This window comes from Solanum dulcamara, chromosome 10 (genome assembly GCF_947179165.1).
Source record: "Solanum dulcamara chromosome 10, daSolDulc1.2, whole genome shotgun sequence".
Classification (NCBI taxonomy): domain Eukaryota; kingdom Viridiplantae; phylum Streptophyta; class Magnoliopsida; order Solanales; family Solanaceae; genus Solanum; species Solanum dulcamara.
In genome coordinates, this window is record NC_077246.1 from 65,680,016 (window position 1) to 65,703,703 (window position 23,688).

Genomic DNA, 23,688 nt, shown 5'->3' on the forward strand with positions numbered 1-23,688 from the left:
GCAATAGCCTTCCCTTTCCGAGTTTGTTCTTCTTGTTCTTGGTCTAAAAACATTAAATACATATCAAAGATCAATATAATGACCTAACTATTAAGAAATATAATACAAATTCATTACCTAGGTCAAACTCATGATCCTACTCTTACCCTAGGGCTATTTCCCACCATGGATTTTCAGTTTCAAACGTTCCCCCAATGATCATCACCCATACTTCTAGTTCCTAAGAATCAAGGTATGAATCTAGGGAGTAAAACTATTACCTTAAGCGTGAAAATCCATGGAAAATCAATGAAAATTTCCCTAGATCGCCTCTTGGAGTTTTAGAAAGTGAATGTTGCAAAAAAGACCATTTCTGGTCTTTTTCACGACTTAAATCGTGACTATCCCACTCTGGCGGAAAAGATCCCTCTCTGGCGGCTCAGCTCTGGCCGGAATAATCCCACCTTGGGGGATATGCAAAAATAGAGATCTTGGAGTTTGTTCTCCAAGATCCCCTTTCACAAAACCACCACCCCTCTCTTCAAAGACGTATTAAAATATACCTCTCACGCAAACTTTGATTTCGGGAGTTTTACTCGTCCGAATGTGATTATGCAAAGTTGTAAATGCTCTGTATCACCTTGGATATTAGACTATTCAATAAAATTATAAATTTGACTTCTCATCATTCACATGATCATCCTAGACTTCACTTGACTCAGAATTCGTTCAAGTCTAGCCTAGCTCAAATTCGCCAAAGTTACTACCCAAAGTTTTCTGGCCCAAAATCCTTTCCCACTGGCCTATCTCTAATGAAGGGAGAAGGTCATTACAATAGATAACAATTTACCCATCACTCATCCCCGAGTGACTAATTAGGGAAAATAGTGCTAAAGTAAAAATAGAGTAGTACCTGTTTTGTCGAATAGTTGAGGATACTTGCCTCGTATATCATTTTTAGTCTCCCAAGTAGATTTCTCTACCGAACAATGTTTCCATTGCACTTTAAGCATGTTGATCTACTTAGTCCTTAATTTTCGGACGTCACAATCAAGAATTTCCACTATTCTTCTTCATACTGAAGTTCCTTGTCTAATAACATCGAGTCCCATTTGATGATGTAGTCCCCATCCCCATGATACTTTTTCTTCATAGACACATGGAACACTGGGTGTACTCCAGATAAGCTAGGTGGTAAAGCCAATCTATACGCCACTGGCCCCACACAATCAAAAATTTCGAAAGGGATAATGTAACTAGGACTGAGTTTGCCCTTCTTGCCAAATTCCATCACCCCTTTAATGGGAGACACCTTTAGAAGTGCTTGCTCACTAGCCTCGAATGTCATGTCCCTCACCTTGCCATCAGCATACTCCTTCTGATGACTTTGAGCCGCTAGAAGCTTAGCCTAAATGTTTCTTACCTTATCTTGGGTATCCCTCACTAAGTCAACCCCCAATGGCTCCACTTCAAACCACCCTATGGGAGACCTGCATCCCCTTCCATACAGGGCTTCGAATGGTGTCATACCAATACTGGAGTGGTAGTTATTGTTGTAGGAGAATTCACACAAGGGCAAAAACCTATCCCAATATCCTCCAAAGTCTATCACACACGCCCTCAACATATCTTCCAGCACTTTGATAGTTCTTTCTGACTGCCCTTCTATCTATGGATGGAAGGTTGTGCTGAAAGTGAGTGTGTTCCCAACTCTTCATGAAACTTACCCCAAAATTTGGAAGTGAACTGCGTACCACGGTCTGAAATGATAGAAAGGGGTACCCCGTGCAGCTTTACTATCTCCTTCACATAAATTTTGGCCAACTGTTGTGCATTGTAATCCACTCTAACCGGAATGAAGTGTGATGAATTTGTTAACCTATCAACCACCACCCAAATAGATTCATGCTTTCCCAAAGTCTTAGGAAGTCCCACCACGAAATTCATGGCTATTCTCTCCCACTTCCATTCAGGAATGAACATTCTTTGCAACAAACCTGTAGGTCTTTAGTGCTCATATTTCACCTGTTAGTAGTTTTAACACTTGGCTACATATTCAGCTATGTCTTTCTTCATACCCGGCCACTAATATAGCCATTTCAAGTCTTGATATATCTTAGTCACTCGGGGTGAATAGAGTATCGTGAACCATGAGATTCAAACAGTATCTTTTAAATTAGTCAATTTACTCGGGGAACATAAATTCTTTCCCTAAAATGGAGCACCCCTCTTGCATCTAGTGTTGAGTATGGAGCCTTGCCCATCAACATCTTCCCTCTAATTTCATTTTAAGTATACATCCTCAAACTGCTTGGTTTTGTTCTCTTCTATAAAAGTGGGTCTTAGCTCAACTCCGGCCATTACCCCACCTTTCTCTAAGATGCATAGCTTCATGAATCTGGCCTTCAAGGCCTGAATTTCTCTAGCCAGGGGATGCTTAAACGCCCTCAAACAAGCTAGACTGCCCATGCTCACCGGCTTCCAGCTCAATGCATCTACCACCATATTAGACTTGCCTGGATGGTACTGGATCGTGACATCATAGTCTTTAAGCAACTCCATCATCCTTCTCTCTCTTAAATTCAAGTCTTTCTGGGTGAACACGTGCTGTAAGCAGTGTTGATCAGTAAAAACCTCAAACTTGACACCTTACAAATAATTTCTCTAGATTTTTAGTGCAAACACTACCGCTGCCAACTCTAAGTCATGAGTCGGGCAGTTCCTCTCATGCACCTTCAATTGTCTTGAAGCATATGCTACAACATTCTTATCCTGCATCAACACAGCACCCAAATCAGAATATGAAGCATCACAATAAATAATTAGATCTTTACCTTCGACCAGCAGGGTCAAAATTGGGGTTATGGTCAGAAGATTTTTTAGCTTTTAGAAGCTCTCTTCACACTAGTCAGTCCACTCGAATGGTACTTTCTTTCTAGTCAACCTGGTCAAGTGCATAACAATAGAAGCAAAGTTTTTCACAAATCGTAGATAGTAACGGGCTAATCCCACAAAACTTCTAACCTCCGTTACAAAACTAGGCCTAGTCCAATTCTTAACTGCCTCAATCTTTTGCGGGTCTACCATCACTCCTTTTTTTGAAACAACATGGCCTAAAAAGGCAATTAAAGGCAGCCAAAATTTACACTTAGACAATTTTGCATACAACCTTTGTCTGCCCAAAACTCCTAATATAATTCAAAGATGATCTGCATGTTCCTGTTCACTCTTTGAATACACCAATATATCATATATAAACACTATCACAAACAAATTCAGGCACGATTTGAACACCTCATTCATCAAACTCATGAAAGTTGCAGGTGCATTGGTCAACCCAAAGGACATTACTAAAAATTCATAGTGCCCTTACCTGGTCCTAAAAGCCATTTTGGGCACATCTTCTGGTCTAATTTTCAACTGATGATACCCAGACCTGAGATCAATCTTTGAGAAGACTGAAACAACTTGTAACTGGTCAAATAGGTCATCAATACGAGGTAGAACATATTTATTTCGGATAGTAACTTTATTCAGCTATCGGTAGTCAATGCACATTTTTGTACTACCATTATTTTTCTTGACAAATAACATCGGAGCACCCCAAAGGGAAGCACTAGGACGAATGAACCCTTATCAAGAAGCTCTTGAATTTGAACCTTAATCTCTCTCAACTCTACCGGAGCCATACGGTAGGAAAAAATGGAAACTGAATGAGTACCCAGCTCTAAATCAATGCAAAAGTCTATGTCTTTGTCAGGAGGCATACCAGGCAAGTCTAAAGGAAAGACCTCCAAAAATTCACACACTACTGAAATAGACTCAATAGAAGGAGACTCTACTTTCACATTTTGGATATGGGCGAAATAGGCCAAACCACCCTTCTCCACCATTTTTCTAGTCTGGAGAAAGGATATGACCTTAGCTAGCTTAGGCTTGTACACTCCTTCCCACTCTAACCTTTTCCTTTCTGGGATCTCTAGAGCCACAGTCTTTGCATTGCAATTAAGTACAGCAAAGTAGGGGGACAACCAAGTCATGCCTAAGATTACATCAAAATCTTTCATGTCTAGGATCACTAAGTCCACCCAAGTATGGTATCCCATAAACACCACAAAACAAGAACGATACACATGGGTGACTATGACTGACTCTCCAACACGGGTAGAAACATGAACAGAGGCATCCAACATATCACACAATGTATCAAAACCCAGGGCATACCTCATAGACACATAGAAAAAATAGAACCCGGATCAAATAAAATAGTAGTCATCTGATCACAGAAAAGAATAGTACATGTGATAACTGCGTCATACGCCTCTACCTCAGTTTTTCCCGAGAATGCATAAAACTGAGCCCGATCATCCTGAGGGCCACCTCCCTACCTGGATGGATTGCTTCTTATCCTACACTACTACTGCCTCGGCCCCCATGACCTCTCAGATTTCCTCCTTGCCCACCTTGCGGACATCCTCTACCACTGTTTCCTCTAGCTGCTAGGACCACAACTCGGGCCTGCTGGGGTACTGAAACTATTCCACGGGGCTGAGGGAACTCCCTCCGTATATGGCTCGGCTCTCTATAATTAAAACAACCGCGATTAAAAGACGGGCGGCTACTTGGGAATGATGCTCTCTGACCTTTATGAGCCTGATGCTTCTATGGAGTACCTAAAAACCCGCTAGTGGAAGCCGACAATGTTGACTGAATTGGCCGGGCAGCAATCATCGGCCTGCCTGACCCTCTAGAATAGGATCCCTGGAAGTTACCTGCACTCTTGGGCCTTTTAGCAAAAGCCTTGGCTTTCCCATCCTTCCTCACACCTTCAACCTTCTTAACAAAGTCTGTGACTTCGTTGAAGCTCCTTCGGACGAAGTCATATAAACAGAGAATACCTGCAACTAGGGGTCCAACCCCTTCACAAACAACCTGATTCTCTCTTCCTCAGTAGTGACCAGCTGAGTAGCGTACCTAGACAGTGCATGAAACTTGGCCTCATAAGCAGCCACTGATAACCCTCCCTGCTCAAGGGCCATAAACTCGTCCTTCTTCCTGTCCCTCAAAGTACGGGGCACATACTTCTCTAAAAAAAATAGCATAGAACTGATCCCGAGTAAGTAGGGGCAACACAGGAGAACGACACTCCACATAGGCCCTCCACCATTGCTTGCCCTTCACCTGTAACTGGAAAGTCACAAACTCTACTCCGTGCTGATACACTATGACCAGCTTGTGTAGCCTCTCATAGCAATCCAGAATAAACTCGTAGGCATCCTCAGTTTCAATATCCTAGAAAACAGGAGGTTTGAGCTTGAGGAACTTGGTGAGCATGTCATGTTCAGTACCAGTCATTACCAGACCCATTAGGGGCCTGAAGAATGCTTCTGTTGGCTGAACTACAGCAGAAAGCAGACGGTCAATAGGAGTTGGTGCTGCGGGCATGGTGGGATGGCGTCAGTGCCCGCTAGCCCACTCAAGAATGCCATGATCTGTTGGGCCAAGATTGGATTCAGAGGGGGAATATCAGCAGCCTCAGCTTAGGCATCCTCCTCTGGTCCTGCCTGCTCCTTCTCTTGCTCCTCTTCAGCTTCTACTTCTCCTTCAAACTTATTTTGGGGAGTAGGAGGGGTCTCACCTACCAGTACCTCCTCAATAGGGACCTTTACTCTGGCAGGTGCTACCCTTTTACTGCCCCTGCCTCACCTACCTCTCCTGCCTCTCCCTTTGCCACTCCCTCAATCGGCTAGCTCCTTCTTGAGCTCAATTGGAGCTATTGGCTTAACACCGTTGTAACGTGTGTTAACCATTTGTGGACAAGAGAGTAAAAGAGATTAGATACCAATTTAGATCACCAGATACCAATTGAAACCAAGTTATAGCACGAAAGGAGAAAAACAATGAAACTTTCCTAAATATTATAGCCTCTCGTTCTGCAAGACTCTACTAGACTCATTTTGGTACAACGAGATCAACAAACCTAGGCTCTGATACCAACTTTGTCACGACCCTAACCCGCCGTGACTGGCATCCGCAATACTTATTCTAGTGGGAGAACCATTTCTACAGACCAGCCTATCAAACTTTAGGAGATAATAGTTAAAGACTTGCGAAAACAGGAATAAACTATAAATCATGCTATAAACTCAGCCAACCATGTTAATAACAATGAAGTGCGGAAGTAAATACATCCTAGGAACTGAAAGTCATCGTACCAAAACCCTAACTAACAAGTCTAGAATAGGAGTACAACTCCAAATAGAAACAAATAAATAAACAGGAACATTGTTTGAACATCTGAGTCCCGAAAGAAGGATTGAGATAGATAGAAAAGTCCACGGTAGCATGATAGAATAGCTCACCCTTGGACTTTGAACAACCTGTTAATCTTTCAACCGAGGTCTCTCTGCTACTGGATGAATATGCCCTGTACTCAACAAAAGGCAAAGCAAGAGTAACATCAGTACATAAAAATAATGGTGTACTGGTAAGATCACGCGATTAGTCAGTAAGCGGATCATAGACAAGTAAATTTCAACACAATAAGCATAGACAGAATAAGTCAACCACATTTTAATATCACAGCTCAATGTCTTTCACATGCTATAATTTTACATAAGGTCCTCTCAAGGGACCTACAAATAATCAATTTTGTGTAGGAACGTGACACCCAATCCAAATATGTATCAGAACGTTTCACCCGATTCAAATACGTATAGTAACGTGACATCCAATTCGGATTATGCGTCGGAAGGTGACACCCGAACCCAAGATATCACAATCACAAGAACATTCAATGTTTACAACATTTATTCCACTAAGAACAGGTCAGCACAATAACATGCTAGCAATTGATCATTTCACACATAATCTAGCATGTTTCCCTATTCATATATTCACATGCATATCATGAAGCAATTTAACAAGTATATGAAACACATACAGAAAACTAGATCATCACCTACCTCAAATTCAAGCTTTCAAAACCTTACAACACAATAGCCTTCCCTTTTCGGGTTCGTTCTTATCGTTCTTGGTCTAAAAACATTAAATACATATCAAGGATCAATACAATGGCTTAACTATCAAGAAATATAATATAATTTCATTCCCTAAGCCAAACTCATGATCCTACTCTTACCCTAGGGCCATTTCCCACCATGGATTTTCAGTTTCAAACCCTCCCCCAATGATCACCACCCATACTTCTAGTTTCTAAGAATCAAGGTATGAATCTAGGGAGTAAAAACATTATTTAAGCGTGAAAATCCATGGAAAATCAATGAAAATCCCCCTAGGTCGCCTCTTGGGATTTTAGAAAGTGAATGTTGCAGAAAAGACTGTTTCTGGTCTTTTTTATGACTTAAGTCGCGACTGTCCCGCTCTGGCGGGAATAATTCCGCCCTGGAGGGATATGCGGAAACAGAGAGCTCGGAGTTTATTCTCCAATCTCCCCTTTCACAACACTCCCCCCTTTAAAGATGTATTAAAATATCAGCTTGTCCAATCAAATTATAAATTTGACTTTCCATCATTCACGTGATCACCCTAGACTTCACCTGAATCAAAACTCATCCAAGTCTGGCCTAGGCTTAAATTCGCTAAAGTTACTATCCGAAGTTTTCTGGCCCTAAATCCTTCCCCACTGGCCTATCCCTAACGACGGGAACAGATCTTTACAGATTGCCGACAAATTTCGTAGCTAATTCTATGTTTTCTTTTACCACAACTCCCACCCTTTCACCATCCAACCCTCTGCCAATCCCGATTCTCCAAACCTCCACTTATCATTTTATTCCATTTTCATAGTGTTTTTGCTAGATTACAAATAAATATTTTTGAAATAATATTTTATTTACTTACCAAATACTAAAAAATAAATAAAAACTCCACTTATTTTTTTTTTAGAAAACATTGTCCATAAGCTTTTCTTTGTCCAAACTACTTTTTGCTTGGTAATGACGGATAGGAAAAACTAGAAAGAAATTTCCACGGTAACCAATAACCATTCGTTACTCAAACTTAGAAAATAACAGTGTGTTGGTCTAAAATGTAATAATTCTACGTACATTAAAAAGGTTCCCCAAAGACTTTGATAAAAAACGGTAGGAGCGCGATGACCCACGCACGCCATTAAGTTATTGGACGGATTCTTACCTAATAATATAAAAAATTATCTAATTAAACTAACTGTATACATAACTTAAACTCTAAATAAAATAATTACTTTGATTTGTATATTTTGCGTAGGTTTCATTGGAACCAGTTATACAAAATCAGAAAATTAAAGTCCATGTTGATATTAATTGTTTTGCTCATTTCTAACGCAAAAAAAAAAAAAAAAAAAAAAAAAAACATGATGATGATGGAACGAAATTTCTCACCAATTTACGGATCCACCTAAATAATTAGTAGCAGTTAGGGTGTTCACTCGTCCGTTTGCACCGATTATTCATCAAAGTCATAATCAAACTAATTTAATCTATTTTAAAATTATTAAAATCAAATCAAACTAAATAAAATATATATCCATCAGTTTGGTTGTGATCGGTTTCAGTTTGGTTTGGTTCGATTATTCGGTTATTAACTATAAAAAATGATTCATTTAAAAGAGAAAAAAAAGAGAAAAATTCATTCAAAATTTTTTTGCTTCGTGACATCTTGGATCTTATAATTCTTATATCACCAGAACTTTAATTATGGTTAACTTTCTGTTTATATTGATAAGTAATCTAATGTACTAAACAACATAAACTTATGAATAATGCACAAACTAATGATATGATTGTACAAATAAAAGACGCATAATACCTTACTATTTTAAATTGGTGTGTTTGTACTCTTTGCATAATAAAGTGTTCATAAAAAATAATATAGTATGTATATATAATTATAAAAAAAATATGTGTATAATTTATCGGTTTGGTTCAGTTATTTCTTTGGTTGTTTTGAACAAAATCAAAATCAAACCAACTATTATCGATTTTTAAAAATGCAAAGTCAAACTAAGTCAAACCAAATAAAAAATCAGTTTGATTTGATTTTTTTATTTTGATCGATTTTTACCTAAATCGTGAACACCCTAGTAGCAGTAGTACTAAATACTACTTCCTCAGTATTGATTTACGTGGATCATTAACTTGACATAAATTTTATTTTATTTTTGAAATTTATGGTTTAAATACATGTTAAATATTTGTGTAGTTTTATTAAAGGTAAATGTGAAATTTTAAAGTTCAATTGTTTCTATTTATAATGCAGTACAATATAATACAGTATAATACAACACTCTCCTCTATTTGAGTTAATATCCAGTAAAATCACATGTGCTTTGAAAATTTTCACTTTCACTCACAAAACTTCTAACATTATAATATTCCTTTTTTTCTTTTAATTTCACGGATACGCTATTGATTTATTGTCGATATTTTGAAATGCACAAGCAATCAAAATCTTCTTTTTCTTGAAATATCTTCACCAGCTCAAAAGCTAGAAGAGTTGTAAAGTGCACATTCGAAAGGCTCAAACTTTATAAATAAATAAACATCTCAAAGTTGAATTATTTTAAACTACCTTTCCTAAATTGATTACTTCTCAATCAATTTTTTCATATTTGATTCGACAATCTCTAGGAAAATAAGTTTCTTGAAAATGAGAAAAATAACTTTACTAATAAAAGTAAGAAAAATAAACGTTATGAGTGACATTCGAAATTCATTACCGATCTCCTCCTCATCCGCCCAACACCACTAGAAAACAAGAAATTATCAATGGAAAAAATTTCGTATCTAAACAAAAAATTTATCTTAATCCTATTTAGCTACGGATTAACTAGGGATTGTTGATAAATTTCGTAGCCAATTTCATATTTTCTTGTAGCACAACTACCACTCCACCACCAACCCCCCCCCCCCCCAATCTCGATTCTCCAAACCTTCACTTACCATTATATTCCATTTTCATAGCGTTTTGCTAGATTATAAATAAATTCTCTAAAAATAATATTTTATTTACTTACTAAATATTAGAAAATAAATAAAAACTCCACTTATTTTTTTTTTAGAAAACATTGTCCATAAGCTTTTCTTTGTCCAAACGACTTTTTGCTTGGTAGTGATGGATAGGAAAAACTAGAAAGAAATTTCCACGTTAACCATTCATTACTCAAAGTCTCAAACTTAGAAAATAACACAATGTTGGTCTAAAATGTACTAATAATTCTACATGCATTAAAAAGGTTCCCCAAAACTTTGATAAAATGGTAAGAGCAAGATGACCCTAGCAAGTCATTAAATTATTAGACGGATTCTATCGAGACCACTCTAACCTCCTAGGCAGGCCTCTATGATTGCGAGTTAATAATATAAAAAATTATCTAATTAAACTAACCTGGTACATAACTTAAACCCTAAATAAAATAATTACTTTGATTTGTATATTTTACGTAGGTTTCATTGGAACCAGTTATACAGTCAGAAAATTAAAGTCCATGTTGAAATTAACTGTTTTGCTCATTTCTAACGCAAAAAAAAATAAATACTTTGTAATCAAAAAATAAAATAAAAAAAGAAGGCAAAAGAACATGATGATGATGGAACGGAATCTCTCACCAATTTACGGATCCACCTACTAATTAATAGCTGTAGTACTAAATACTACTTCCTCGTGTAAGATTTATGTGGTATTATTGACTTGACATAAAATTTAAGATTTTTTTTTTGAAATTTAGGGTTTAAATACATATTACATACGGTTTTGATTGTTACTTAATTTTTATTATATTGTATTATTTAATTCATCGTTAAGTAACAACAAAAAATTTTATTTTCTATAACGACTAAATTGGTATTATTTTTTCTAATCATTTACTCTACATGCTCTACTTATCTAGTAGATTTATACTTAAAATGATGTGCGGTATTATATAATGCTAAAATATACAACAATAATTTAGTAAAATCACACAACGTGGGGTTTGAGAAGGGTAAAGTGTACACAAACCTTACTCTTATCAAGATAAAACGACTGTTTCCGAGATATCCTCGACCGAAAAGAATATAACGCTAAAATATGATACACTTTATTCAAATATTGTATGTATCAAATTAGAGTTGTCAATATCCAGTAGGATCACATGTGCTTGGCCGAAAATGTGATTCACATATAAATAAAATTAAAAAGGCTGTTACAATTGTCAGTTCTTTGAAACCAAGTACTCTTTCACATGCAACTTTAGAAAACATCACTATAAAAAGGAAAACTAAATTCATGACAAATATATTAAAATATAAATTATATTTTCAAGTAGTTGACGTCTTAAACGAACAAGAAGATAATTATTACTCCCTCCGTTCTTATTTATGTCACCATTTTAGATTTATGTCCCCTAAGAAATTAGGTAAATTTAATATTATACTCTTATTTAGTGTTCTCATGAAGTTAGTTTCAATAAATAAATATTTTAATTAATAAAATTGACAAATGAAAATGAATTAATCATTTAGTTTTCCTATATTGGTCAAATTCATTGCTTCAAAGCTAATAACTCTCAAGGATAAAATAGAAAGAATAATGTTATTTATGTATTGATTTTGTGAAATGACATATTTCATGAAACATCTGTTTTTAATAAGTACGATATATAAATAGGAACGAAGGAAGCAGTATTCGTTAATTACTTTTTACTTTATTTTATCAAATCTATCTTAAATGCTCTAATTAGTGGAATGCTTGCTAAATAGACAAATACTCTAATAAAAAGGTCGTAGCTTTTAAATTGCATAAAATCATAAAAAAGACTGCCTTTCTTTCACTTTTTTCCCTTACACCATATTTTCACATAGGTTCATCGCGCACCGATCATGATCACATAAAGCTGCTCGTCTTATGACCCACAACTATAAAATGCTCCCTGCAAGGCTGCAATGAGACGCGGATATCCCACATGATGTGGTTCCTTGCAGGCCGTTGAGCTCATTTTGTAAGAAATGCACAATGTCAACATTGATAATACAATGTCTAATAACAGCAATATCAAAAGAAAGTAGCAAAGAATGGGAAGAAGTAATTCAAAGTAGTTTGATAAAAGAAACTTAATCAATTTTCTTGATGAAGCCTGTAAATGAACAAATGGTCAAATGTACATTTTGCTAGAGTTTTCAACATATAAGATACTAGAAGGGACTTTTTCTATACTACACTAAAAAAAAAAAGAACATAATGGACCAATTGGAATTTATCAACTTCCCTTCCTGCTTTTCTTTGCAAATACCATTTTTGATTTGCTTATTGACAGGAAGTTCTTGTAATGAATGTAATGATGTTCAAGATGACCATTGATCAGGCACGGTGAGAAAATAGCTTGTCATCGCTTTTCTGAATCTTTTCTTGTATTGTTTCGGAGAAACAATAGTTGGTGATGCATTCTTTGGTCCCCCAAGTATGCCGGATGCCTTGACCCATGTCTCCAAGTGCTTGTCCCAAGTATATTGCCTCATGAAATCAATGATCCCTAACACTAGCTCCTTGCGCTCTTCGTCCACTCCAACTAGCAAAGAGTAATCCATCACATCAACCGACTGACAAGAAGAGAAACTTCATTAGTCATCACTCAAACTAAATGCATAAAGAAGAGAAAGAGGCAACTGAACTCCGTGGAGCAGGTTTCAAGTACAAAGCATTTTACTTCAGTACTAATAAACAACTATAAACGAGCTAAAAGAACATGTTCAATCAGTTTACCGCCTTCCACTCCAACAAACGTTTTGCCATATAGTAGTGTGCCAACCTAAACATTACTTGGGCAAGAGAAAAACTCTTTTAGGGGAACTTCCTATGATCATACAACATTGTCGGACTAAAGTATCACTATCACAATGCATCAACTTTCAACAGTAAATCATACATCTCCCGTTATAAAGAATGATTCAGATGAATTCTGTACTGTATATTGCTGCGCAATTAAATATTCTTGATCAAAACAGCAACACTTGGGTTTCCGGATAATATTCATGGCAACTGACAGAATCTATGTTGTTCAGACTCTTTAAAAATGTTTTTGGGTGCGTGTCAGATCCTCCAGAAGTAGTACATTTTTGGAGGATCCGACATGGGTGGGGCAACATTTTGGAGAGTCCGAGCAACATAAGATAGACTGAAAATTCAAAGCTCAATTCAGTAGGATGGCTAATTTCTACTGGATTTCCTTAATTTAATTTGTAAGACATTTGCTCCTTGCTACCCTTCTCTCTAACCATATTGGCATGGTCTCTAATCCCTGCTAAAACCCCAAAGTCTCTACACATAGTTACACGCGGACTCATATTTGGACATCCATGAACAGGAAATACAACTGAAATAAGCAAACTGGTCATCCTATGTTCTGTTTTCAAATTACTTGGAGACAAATAATTAAAGTATTAGTTGAGTAATATTAAGTTGATAAAGTTCTCACCAAACCAAAGGAGACTAGGTACCCTCCATCATCACATTTCTTTCATAGTACTTACGATACTATGCTTTCTAGGAGTCTTTTAGCCTATTAGAGGTTATTATGCCACTAGTTGAGTAATATTAAGTTGATAAAGTTCTCACCAAACCAAAGGAGACTAGGTACCCTCCATCATCACATTTCTTTCATAGTACTTACGATACTATGCTTTCTAGGAGTCTTTTAGCCTATTAGAGGTTATTATGCCACTAGGAGATATAGAGAAAATTTTGTATAATGATGGCCTGAGATGAATTTAATGGAGAAAATTGATCAATGAAGATTCATATAGCCAACCCCATCTTGTTTGGGACTGACGCACAATAGTAGTTATTGTTTTAATATATAAAAGAAATCTTGAGACACAAAGTTGGAAGCTAAGCAGCTTACCGCCAAAAAGGATGTATCATTCCAAACAGCTCTCTCCAGGCTTCTTTTTGCTTTGCTTCCAAGAAACATAGGCTTGGTACGCAATGTTTCTAAAAGATTCATGTCCAACAACACATTGTTTGCCCCAGTTTTGTCTGCATTGTAACGGGACCGTAGAGAACCCTTAAGATCATAGACCTTAGATATTGTTCTTCCAAAAAAGAGATTCTCCATCACAATCAAATCCATTTTTGTTTCCCTGCCTCCTTTCAAATGTTTGACTGAAACCTAGCATATACAACATAATTAAAATAAGATTCTGCATGAAGATTAACATTTTCAAAATAAAAGGAGAAGTATTTGTATTCACTACCAAACCAAGCTGCATAGCACAGGCACGCACAAAGAGAGAGAGAAAGAGAAAGAGGAGAAAGGGAGTCCAACCTGATATATTCCCAGAACTTTAGCAAGGCAAGTTGGACTTCTTGAGCTAACAGAATCTGTTAGATATTTGAAGTAGTCGGGACCAAATTCTTCAAAAGATTCTAACTCAGTTTTTTGAACTTGTTTTATTATGAATCTTTCATCCAGTGACTTAGCGAAATAAACATTGCTCTTTCCGCCTTGAGCAGTCCATCTCTTACAACGACTTAAAGACCGTATAAAGTCCAGTTCATCAGGACAGTATCTCTTCCTGAGAGCATCAAACTGCTTAGCAAAGTAACAAGTGACAGAAAACTTCACCATTCCGCCACCATTTGAAGATTCGTCCTCAAAAGAGATCCTTAGGTGAGGGGAAGTCTTGGAATCTGCAAAGAGGGAACTAATTGTACTGGAAGCATCTTCAGAACCATAGCTTCCATGATAGATATAATCCATGTCTAGAGAGCCAAACGACTGCCATCTTGAAACATTAGAAGCCACTCCATTCTCCTTCCTGATGCCATTCGTGTTCCAACCCCTTTCAGCCATATTTGGCTTATCAGTTACCCGGTCTTTATACTCTTTGGAAGTAAGAGCGTACAATATTATGCTAGTAGGTTCATTGTCATAAACAGCTATTACAATGTCATTGAAGCCATTGTGTGGAACCATTAACCTGGCTCCATCATGTATAAGAGATGAATACGAAATAAATGAGGGTGATGAATTCATTAGGAGATTAAATTTCTGAGCTTCATTGGGTGACATTTGAGAATAAGTTCTCTGAACACTGGAAACAGGGTCTCTGATCATATTTCTATAGTCTCCAGAAGAATGAAAAGATCTAATTGCTGATAAATGCAGTGAAGAAGGCGGCAATCCCTTCCTGATTCTTTCTTGAAGTCTCAGTGCAGAGTCGAAGGAGTTAACTCTTGCTGGTGATTTTAGCCTTGCAATAGGAGGATAATCAAGTTGACTCAGTTGCCTGAAAGGAGCAGCTTCAGATCCATTTCGTTGTAATGTCATATTTAACTGAGCGTTTTGGGGAGATCGATCAGTACCAGTCCAAGCAGAATCTATCTGATCAGAAAGAACAGAACCAGCTGAAGGAGCTCGTTCCAAGGATGTTCCATTAACTGCATTCTCTCCTTCCATCTGCATGTCCTGCGTTTTCTCGAACTCACGTGAGGTAAATATGGAGTCTTCCAGCCCACAATGTGACCCATGAGTCTCCTCCTGTTCAGACTGAAAAGGTTTCTGAGGATATTCATCTAAGTTTGAGAATTCAGGTTCGGTCTCTTCATAGACATGCTCGAGAGGGTCATTTTTCTGAAACATGTCATTTCTCCAATCTATCATCCCACTACAAGATCCAGTATCCTCTGAACCAGAGTTCTCTTGGAAGAGAGATTCCACAGATAAAAGCCGACGATCCCAAACATGTGAAGCAATCACAAGGGAATGCCTCAAGCGATTAAGTTCAAGAATGTCAACCGCTGCCTGACCTCGTTCTGAAGTTTCTGCATCAGCAGTTTGAAGAAAGTCCTGTTGTAGAAACAAACAGAAGCAGCAGATATAAGGAAGAAGAGCACATTCATCCTACACGCTTGAATACATATAATTTGCCGTGAAAAGGAACATGCGGAAGTATTAGACATTAATCTCCAATTGGTGCTTACATGGTAATCACTCTTTTCTTTCATAAGTAAGTCTTTCAACTCCATGATGCAGTCATCCAGCTCAGTTTTATCAGATAGATCATGTTCTACAGAGGAATTTTTCTCTTCAATCCTTTGAAAAGCACTGGATATCTCAGCATACAAGGCTTTGGCTTTGCACAATAGCTACAGGAAGTATAATATAGTATTAGTAAGAGCTATTGGAAGCTAAAAATAAAAATAAAAAAGAGGACCAGAAAAATCCCAAAACACAGCATCATTACAAGATAATGGAAAATGTTTTTGGAACTTATAGCACCTCATCTGTTTCTTTCCGTAACCACTCCTGCTCTTTGTAGCTACTGAACGCAAGAGTTGATGGGGGTAGACAAACTGACAGAATTTCAATAGGAGAATAGCGGAAGAATGCAATCATACTTCCACACCTGTAAAGGAAAATGGGAAATTTTATTCTCAAAATAGCAGCAGTGCAAATCAACAATAGAATGATCGGAGTGATTGCACATTACTGGCAGAAGACAAACTACATTTTTAAGGTATAGTACGCACCCATAAAACCGGAGGCAGTCCCTTTGGAGAGAATGACCACAGCTAGCAACACGGTTGGCAGTTGCATTGTTTGAAAAACTCAGTTCCAAGAACTTCCCAAATGAGAGTCCCCAAGCAGCATCTGACATTACTACTCTGTGAGTTGCTGGTGGGACTCCTTCTATATGCACACACTTGAGGCATCGATGCCACATCCATATCTTGTTGTCCCACTCACCAGGCAGCTTCACTGAGGGCTGCCGTCTAACATGTATAGTAAGGTTCCCTTGCTGATGTGTATAACAAATGACATGGTCCTCAGCTGGCTCCTTGCATGATTGACAGGAAGGTATCTAGAATATGAAGTGCAATACATAAATAGCTCGAAAGTACTAAAATTGGACATAACAAGATGATTTCTATCAACTTTTACCTCACCAAAAAGATCTTCCTGAAGATATCGCCCAAGTGGCTTGTCAAAAGAGCCATAAAACTTTATGCGAAGAAGCCGAGAACGTTCACATACACTTCCATTTAGAATACATCGACTTGAAAATGATACTAATATGCTTTGATGACTGTCAGTAGCTGAATATAATTCATTAGAGGGTTCAAATTCATCTGATTTCTCAAGCTTTGAGAGCTCTGGTGATTCTCTTGGTTGACTCTCCCCTTGACCTAAAGTTACTCGTGATCCTCGACTGGTATGATTTTTTATTTCAACAGATTCAACAGGTATATCATGCGCATGAAACAATGGTAAATTTTCAAGGCATGCAGTAGAGAGAACATCTCTGTCTCCAGAATCATCTAGGGTGGGTGGATCTTTAAAAGGAGGGTAATGATGCTTCACCAACGTTACTGGTAAACCAACATCCACATAGCAGTTGGCAGATCCTACATGATTATGTGGGTCATTATCAACTCTCTGCTGTCTAGCCGGGGAAGCAGTATGAGAAATCACTGAAATAGCATTATCAGCAGATGTCTTCTCTGGTGTAACAATTGAAGGTATTATGGAAACTTTAGGTAGACTAGCACCCTCATCAGCAAGGAACGATGTCTCAAGGGACAGATGATATGCCGCAAAGACTGCATACTGGAAGACATTCTTCACTTTCTTGAGCTCTTCACAACACAGACCCCTCAGCAAGACCTACAAAATGTCAAATGAAAGGATAACTAACATCTGTTTACAAATTCAACTTCTTGATATTTAAACTAAGATATAATTGCTGATCCTTTATGACAATGCAGTCTGAAGATCTTATTTTCCCTTTGTTAATATTTTTTAACTCACAGAACCTTTATGGAAACTCAAGACCATGGTAGGCATCAACTTAGTGACTAAAGAACAGGGAAATTAATTAAGCATTTTAAAAATCAATACAGCATTTAAGACTGGTACCTGATGACTAGCCACAGCTGATCAAAGCATAAGCAACTTAAAAAATTTTACTAGAGCGATAATCCCCTATGGCAGATGGTGTACGCTATAAGTGATCACTTCTATTTCACCAAGTTCTTGTAAAATGTCCACTACTTGGAATTGAGAATGTTCAGTGACACGGAAGAAGTAATCAGACAGCCCGATATAAGTATTATATTTAAGACAAATGATTAATAATATTAAAGATTGTGTAGACTATAGAGGCAAGGAAGTCTAAAATTAAAAGAGAAAGGTAATATAATTAAGTATAGGTATTTTTTGAGTTAGACATGACATATGTCTGTTTTGTACTGAAGCATTCATAGACCAAACAGAAGGATGAGAGCAGATGATTTTGCTCAAGTGAATCACTTGGATTGCATTGCTTTCTTACACTGGATAAACATGAGTGTACGAGAACTGATCAATGTTGATCTATGTCTTTCTTTGGCTTATAATTTCTTCTCTTTTACCTCTCATTGCTCTCGGGGAAAAAATTGTCTTCCCTTCAAGAAAATACTTACTTTCCATGATATAGCTTCGCACAATATGTCAATGTTTGCCGTGAATAGTAAGACCACTGATCCTTTTCAATTACGTCATTAAGATGCTCCAAATGACACTACGTGAATAAGCATTTCTCGAATGTTTGTTATTATAGCTCTTGGGAACATGAAACCGCAGAATTAGCATTAAGATGTCCAGGGCAAAAAAGTTTGTCTGTGAATTCAAATCATTTTTTAATTGCAAGCACAACTATAATCAGTAGGAGTATTATATATTGTGGATTCAAAAGTGTGGAAAGAAGTGGACATGTCGCGCTCAGAGACTGGTGTAAAGCACTTCCAAATAAATTACATGACAAGCAAGTGAAATTTGAAATTTATCCATTCAAGGAAAGAGAAGACTAGCAGAACAATCCACCCTTTGTTCTGTTTCAGAGGCTTCTTTCAGTTTCTTAGTAAGAGTGGGCGAGGGTGTTCTGAGTAAATAGTAGGCATAGACGATAAATAAGAGAATATTAAAGAGCTAAGCCATAGACATCACAATTCTAGCACAAGGTACCTTTTGAATCCAATATATGTATGAGATATGCATGATATAAGTCTTAAGTAGATCTCGAACATTGAAAAGTTTTGGCAGAAGAAAAAATAATGTTAAAGTCTGAAGCAGAGAAAATTACCGTGCAACCTAAACGCGTCGGACAACCATCAAAAAACATCAAAGTCTTTGATGGCTTCTTGTTGAACTGGTTTGGAGGTTCATGCTCTTCAGAAACTTTTTCTAAATGAAAGAGCTCACAATATCCCAATCTTGCCATGGCTATGTTATCGATGGACGGGGTTATAAGAGCACCAGTGCACCTGGCTATCCACTCCAGAAGTGGCCGCTTAACATTTAACACCAAAGAGATCTCTTTTTCCAGTAGATACTCCTGAGCATGAGAAGATACACTTTTCTCCACAAGTAGCACATTAGGATGGTGGGCGTCAATTTTTGAAACAATCATCTTCAGATGATCCCTTTCCTGTTAGGGTAATAGAACTCATAAACTTGTCCCTAATTACTCTTATCTCATATTCTCAAATCATAGAAAGAAAGACAAATCTACCAAATACCTGCTGCAACAATGTGTTGAAAGATGCCAACTGATTGGGAACTCTTTCGTACTCAAGTGATCCTCCTAACAGAAGCAATCTAGCATTTTTGCAGTGTGAAGTCATGCGCTTGTGTTTAATATTCTTCGTACAGACTACTCCTTTAATAAAGGTGCTGTATTGAAACACAACTGAATGATGAGACATGACTAACCAAGCCTAAGAAGCAAATGTTCAAAGAGAAGACGTATTTACCTCTCCCTTGGGCTTCCAGAAGCTACACATTTAACCTTTACATAATAACCAGGATCCATGCTGCCCCCTTCACTAGTATCTGGCTTCACAAAATTTGCAGCTTGCCATGCTAGTGATGTAACTATGTCAACCCAGGCATCAGCACCGCTTTCTTTCCCCGATTTTATTCCTTCACCTTGCAATAGCTGTAAGACAAGAGCCCTGAAATGGCCCTGTACAACAGCTTTCATAGGTTCCCTGTGATCCACAGGCTCTTTATCCATGGTGGTAAGGCTCGCACTTGAAGAAAATATCGCACCAGACACTCCAATTTCAGCATCCTCATCATCATATGTGAAGAAATTATTTGCATCCTCGTCATCTTCATCAGGTGGAGGAGGAAACCATATGAGATCACTATTTCTAAGATCGAATGGCTTTTGCTGCTTCTCTAACTGATTGTGATGCGAGGACAAATTTCCAACACTGTCATCAGCAGTCTCTGGATCCTTCGTCCCTTTCTGAAGCCTTCTTAAAACATATGAGGCTTCTTGATCAAAGGGACCATCACTCTGAGACCTTGGAGTCTCATTTTGATCTTGCTGTACAGAATGCCCAACTCTATTGGAAGTAAAACGAATCCTAGAGGGGCTGTCCGATGGACTTGATCCAGCTGACCTTAAGCTGTAAAATTCATGTCTAGTACTAACACTACTCGAATCTATATCTGAAGTATCATGAAAATAGCTACTTGACGGACTAAAAAATTGGTTTGTTGAATTCCCTCCTTCGTCTTCATCACTCCTGAAATTATTAGCAAAAGAGTAACAAATTTTATATCCAACAAGACTAACAATTTCTGCATCCCAAAAGCAGCTTACAACAACATACCAAGTGTAATCCCACAAGTGGGGTCTGGGGAAGGTAGAGTGTACACAGACCTTATCCCTACCTCATAGAAATAGAGAGGTCGTTTCCGATAGACCATTGGCTTAAATAAAGCATTTCCAAGCAGTTTGAAAAAGAGAATAGAAAAACAATGTGAAATGGAGAGCAGTACACAACACACAGAGTAAAGAACAGTAATGACAACAAAATAATGTGATAATCGAAGCACAAAAAACACATCCGATAACCAAAAGCGAAAAACAAGAAACTACAAGAATAGATTGATTGAACTCCATACTCAACTGAAACAAATGTGAGTATTGTTCAATTCTATAGGTAAATGAGCAAAAGAATTATAAGTTGAATATCCTAGAAGAGAACATAGATATGACACATCATCTCATATTTGCACCATCTGCTACTTCAATATAAAACATCTTTGGGTACTAATTCAAAACAAATCTTGAGAAAACATAATAATTCCTTATCTCTAGTACTAACAATGTCAGAGGCTTAAAAAACTAAATCAATAATAAGATAATTTAATGGTTATCCAGGATATATGTTCTTCCATTAAAAATATTAACAGATTTCAAAAGCACATCACATTGATAACAAAATTGATACAAAAACTACAAATATGATATATTTGCTCGGTACCTGCTTGGCGAGTGACGTAGAGATATCGGAGACGGATGGCTTGAAAAGGTTGTAAAACTACTCTTAACTGGTGTATGTGAAGAATAACCATCAAATCTGTCACTATTGAAATTTGGTGATGTTGATTCTGTGCTTTCTCTAGGAGACTCAAAAGGATAATTTTGGTCTTTATACTTCCCAACACCATTATTCCAAGTCCTTAACTCAGAACAAAACTTGCAAGACTTAATATCAACTACTTTCCCTTCTGATCCAGATGCAACAACATCCAAAGATCCATGAGTGTGCATACAACAATCACCACAGAAAACTCCATTGCAAATTTGGCAATTGTACTTGTTGCAAGAACCAGTAAACTTCATCTTGCATTCCCAACAGGTTTTTCCACTGTCAACATCCATATTTAATCCACTCGTTCCCCACGAAATCCAAGATTTAACTTTCTCAATCAAATTAAGAATTAAACTTTCAGGTAGTACTCCCATAGACTGACAGTAATGAGTAAACCCCCACCAAGAATGATAACCAATTCTGCCTCAACTTATCAAAGTTTTTAACTTTTTCTCCTAATCTGTATCTAAACACAATGAAACTATTAAACCACACAACAAAAAAATGGTGGGTTCTCCTTTTTCCTTTCTGCAATTTACATGTAGTAGTATTTTTTTTTCTTTTAAAGAATGTATGAGAAAAAAAAAAAGAAGGATCCCCCCAGAAATCACTAAATATTGGAAAGGAGGAAAACAGATTACAGTAGTTTAGAGTGACACCAAGTATGGTATGTACACCAATGGCATTGACTAGGAAGTGTAAAATCTTGAAAAACAAATAAGGAATGAAATTAAAGTGCTTTTGACCAATCTATAGAAATTCAAACCTAAACACACAAGCTCAACCAATCCCAGAATCTTCAACAATAGTTCCCAAGATCCAATTTTTCATTACAAGAAACACATAATCCAAAGCTTGGTACCCAAATAAACTAGTTAAACTTACCAAACCCCCAAAAAACAAGAACCCCACAAGCAGAAAAGTTTCAAGAAACACAAAATCCAGAGCTTGGTACCCAAATAAACTAGTAAAACTTACTAAAACCCCAAAAAACAAGAACCCCACAAGCAGAAAAGTGTCAAAACAAAAGAATCCAGATCAAGAAAACACAAAAAAAGGATTAAAGTTGAATTCTTTGGGTTGATTGTAAAATGGTTTAAAGAACAAAGAGTACAAAAATGAAAAGGAGAAAAAGGAAGAGTATAGAAGAGAAGTTTTTCCCTTTTCTAGTAGCTCTTATCTCCATGTACATTATAACTATAATCTGCTGCTTCTGCTTCTTCAACAAGAACAATATTTTATCTCTCTTTCCCATTTTCCCTAGCATGGCTTTTGCTTTCAATTTCATTTTTCACTTCTCAAACTAACATTAAATAATCCATTAAAATACTTTTTTTTTTATTTGTATATACTAACATGCAGCTAAGCTAAATAGAAATCCACATGCATATATACAAATTTTTCGTATAGTACAAAATACAACTCTCTTTTTCTATGTAGCTTTTGCTTTCTATCACTATCCAATTTTTCTTTCTTAAGGTTTATGTACAAGAAAATGACACCCTTTTTGAACCTGTTGTGTATTCTTTTTTTATTTTCTTGGTTATTTAACTGTTTTTTATTTGTTTGCTTTGGTTAGCATTATTTAATTGTTTTCTCAAACTGTTCTGTATTCTTTTCTCACTCATTGGTTAGAATTGGGATTTATTATCAAGCTATAATATAATGTTAGAATCTTTTGTTCCTCTGGATCTTTATTCTTTTCTTTTTCTCCGACCTTCGGTATTCGTAAGGCATTTTTTTGAATTTATTTCTAAAAATTTTATATCAAGGTAAAGTTCTTTTTAATAAAGACGACTTTGCATTTTGTACAGCTTGAACCTGAAATATGAGGTCAAAGATGAACAGTTTGGTGGATTTAGTAGTTTGATGATTTGCTCGGGTCATCTGAAAGGTAAGGCCTTTTTCATCGATTCGAACTTTTATCATTGAGCTAAAGGAGATGTTTATCACTTTGATACAGTTAGCGAGACTTGTCTTCTTCTCAAAAGGAATTATGTTCTTCTATTTACAAGCACAAAATAATTCGGAAAGAACTTTGTTCAAAGTTTCATTTTTGAGATAACATATTTTTATTATTTAATTGTAGCACATGAACAGAATTTCATGTGTCAAATATACGAAATTCTTTTTAATAATGGATGGTGGTAAGATTTTATTAAGCTTAAACGGTTAGAGAATGTACAATTCACATGAAAATTCTTTTTGATAGTGGATAACAATGAAATTCGATAGACATTCACATGCAGATAATTCTTTTTTACGGGTCAAGCATATAAAAATTCTTTTTGATAATGGGTG

The 23,688-nt window shown here is 36.8% G+C and overlaps 1 protein-coding gene and 1 pseudogene across 1 annotated transcript; both read right to left on the minus strand.

The window, feature by feature from the left end:
- Positions 1-369: 369 nt before the first annotated feature.
- On the minus strand, positions 370-5,424 carry LOC129869888 (uncharacterized; annotated as a pseudogene).
- Positions 5,425-12,053: 6,629 nt separating this feature from the next.
- Positions 12,054-22,795, minus strand: LOC129870052 (putative 1-phosphatidylinositol-3-phosphate 5-kinase FAB1C). Its single transcript, XM_055944631.1, has 11 exons — positions 21,277-22,795; positions 19,750-20,532; positions 19,516-19,669; positions 19,080-19,424; positions 16,901-17,623; positions 16,489-16,820; positions 16,238-16,364; positions 15,940-16,104; positions 14,282-15,805; positions 13,859-14,125; positions 12,054-12,557 (listed from the first exon to the last, which is right to left on the minus strand). Exons 1-11 carry the CDS (start codon positions 21,759-21,761, stop codon positions 12,303-12,305), a joined length of 5,160 nt encoding a protein of 1,719 aa, XP_055800606.1. The 5' UTR covers positions 21,762-22,795; the 3' UTR covers positions 12,054-12,302.
- Between the last annotated feature and the right edge of the window lie 893 nt (positions 22,796-23,688).

Excerpts from the sequence above, each read along its gene's own strand:
- LOC129870052 (XM_055944631.1), bottom strand. The coding sequence starts at position 21,761 with ATGGGAGTACTACCTGAAAGTTTAATTCTTAATTTGATTGAGAAAGTT. Across the intron at positions 19,425-19,515 it reads TCAACACATTGTTGCAGCAG|GAAAGGGATCATCTGAAGAT; the intron begins GTATTTGGTAGA and ends TTACCCTAACAG. Across the intron at positions 14,126-14,281 it reads AAGTTCTGGGAATATATCAG|GTTTCAGTCAAACATTTGAA; the intron begins GTTGGACTCCCT and ends TGTATATGCTAG.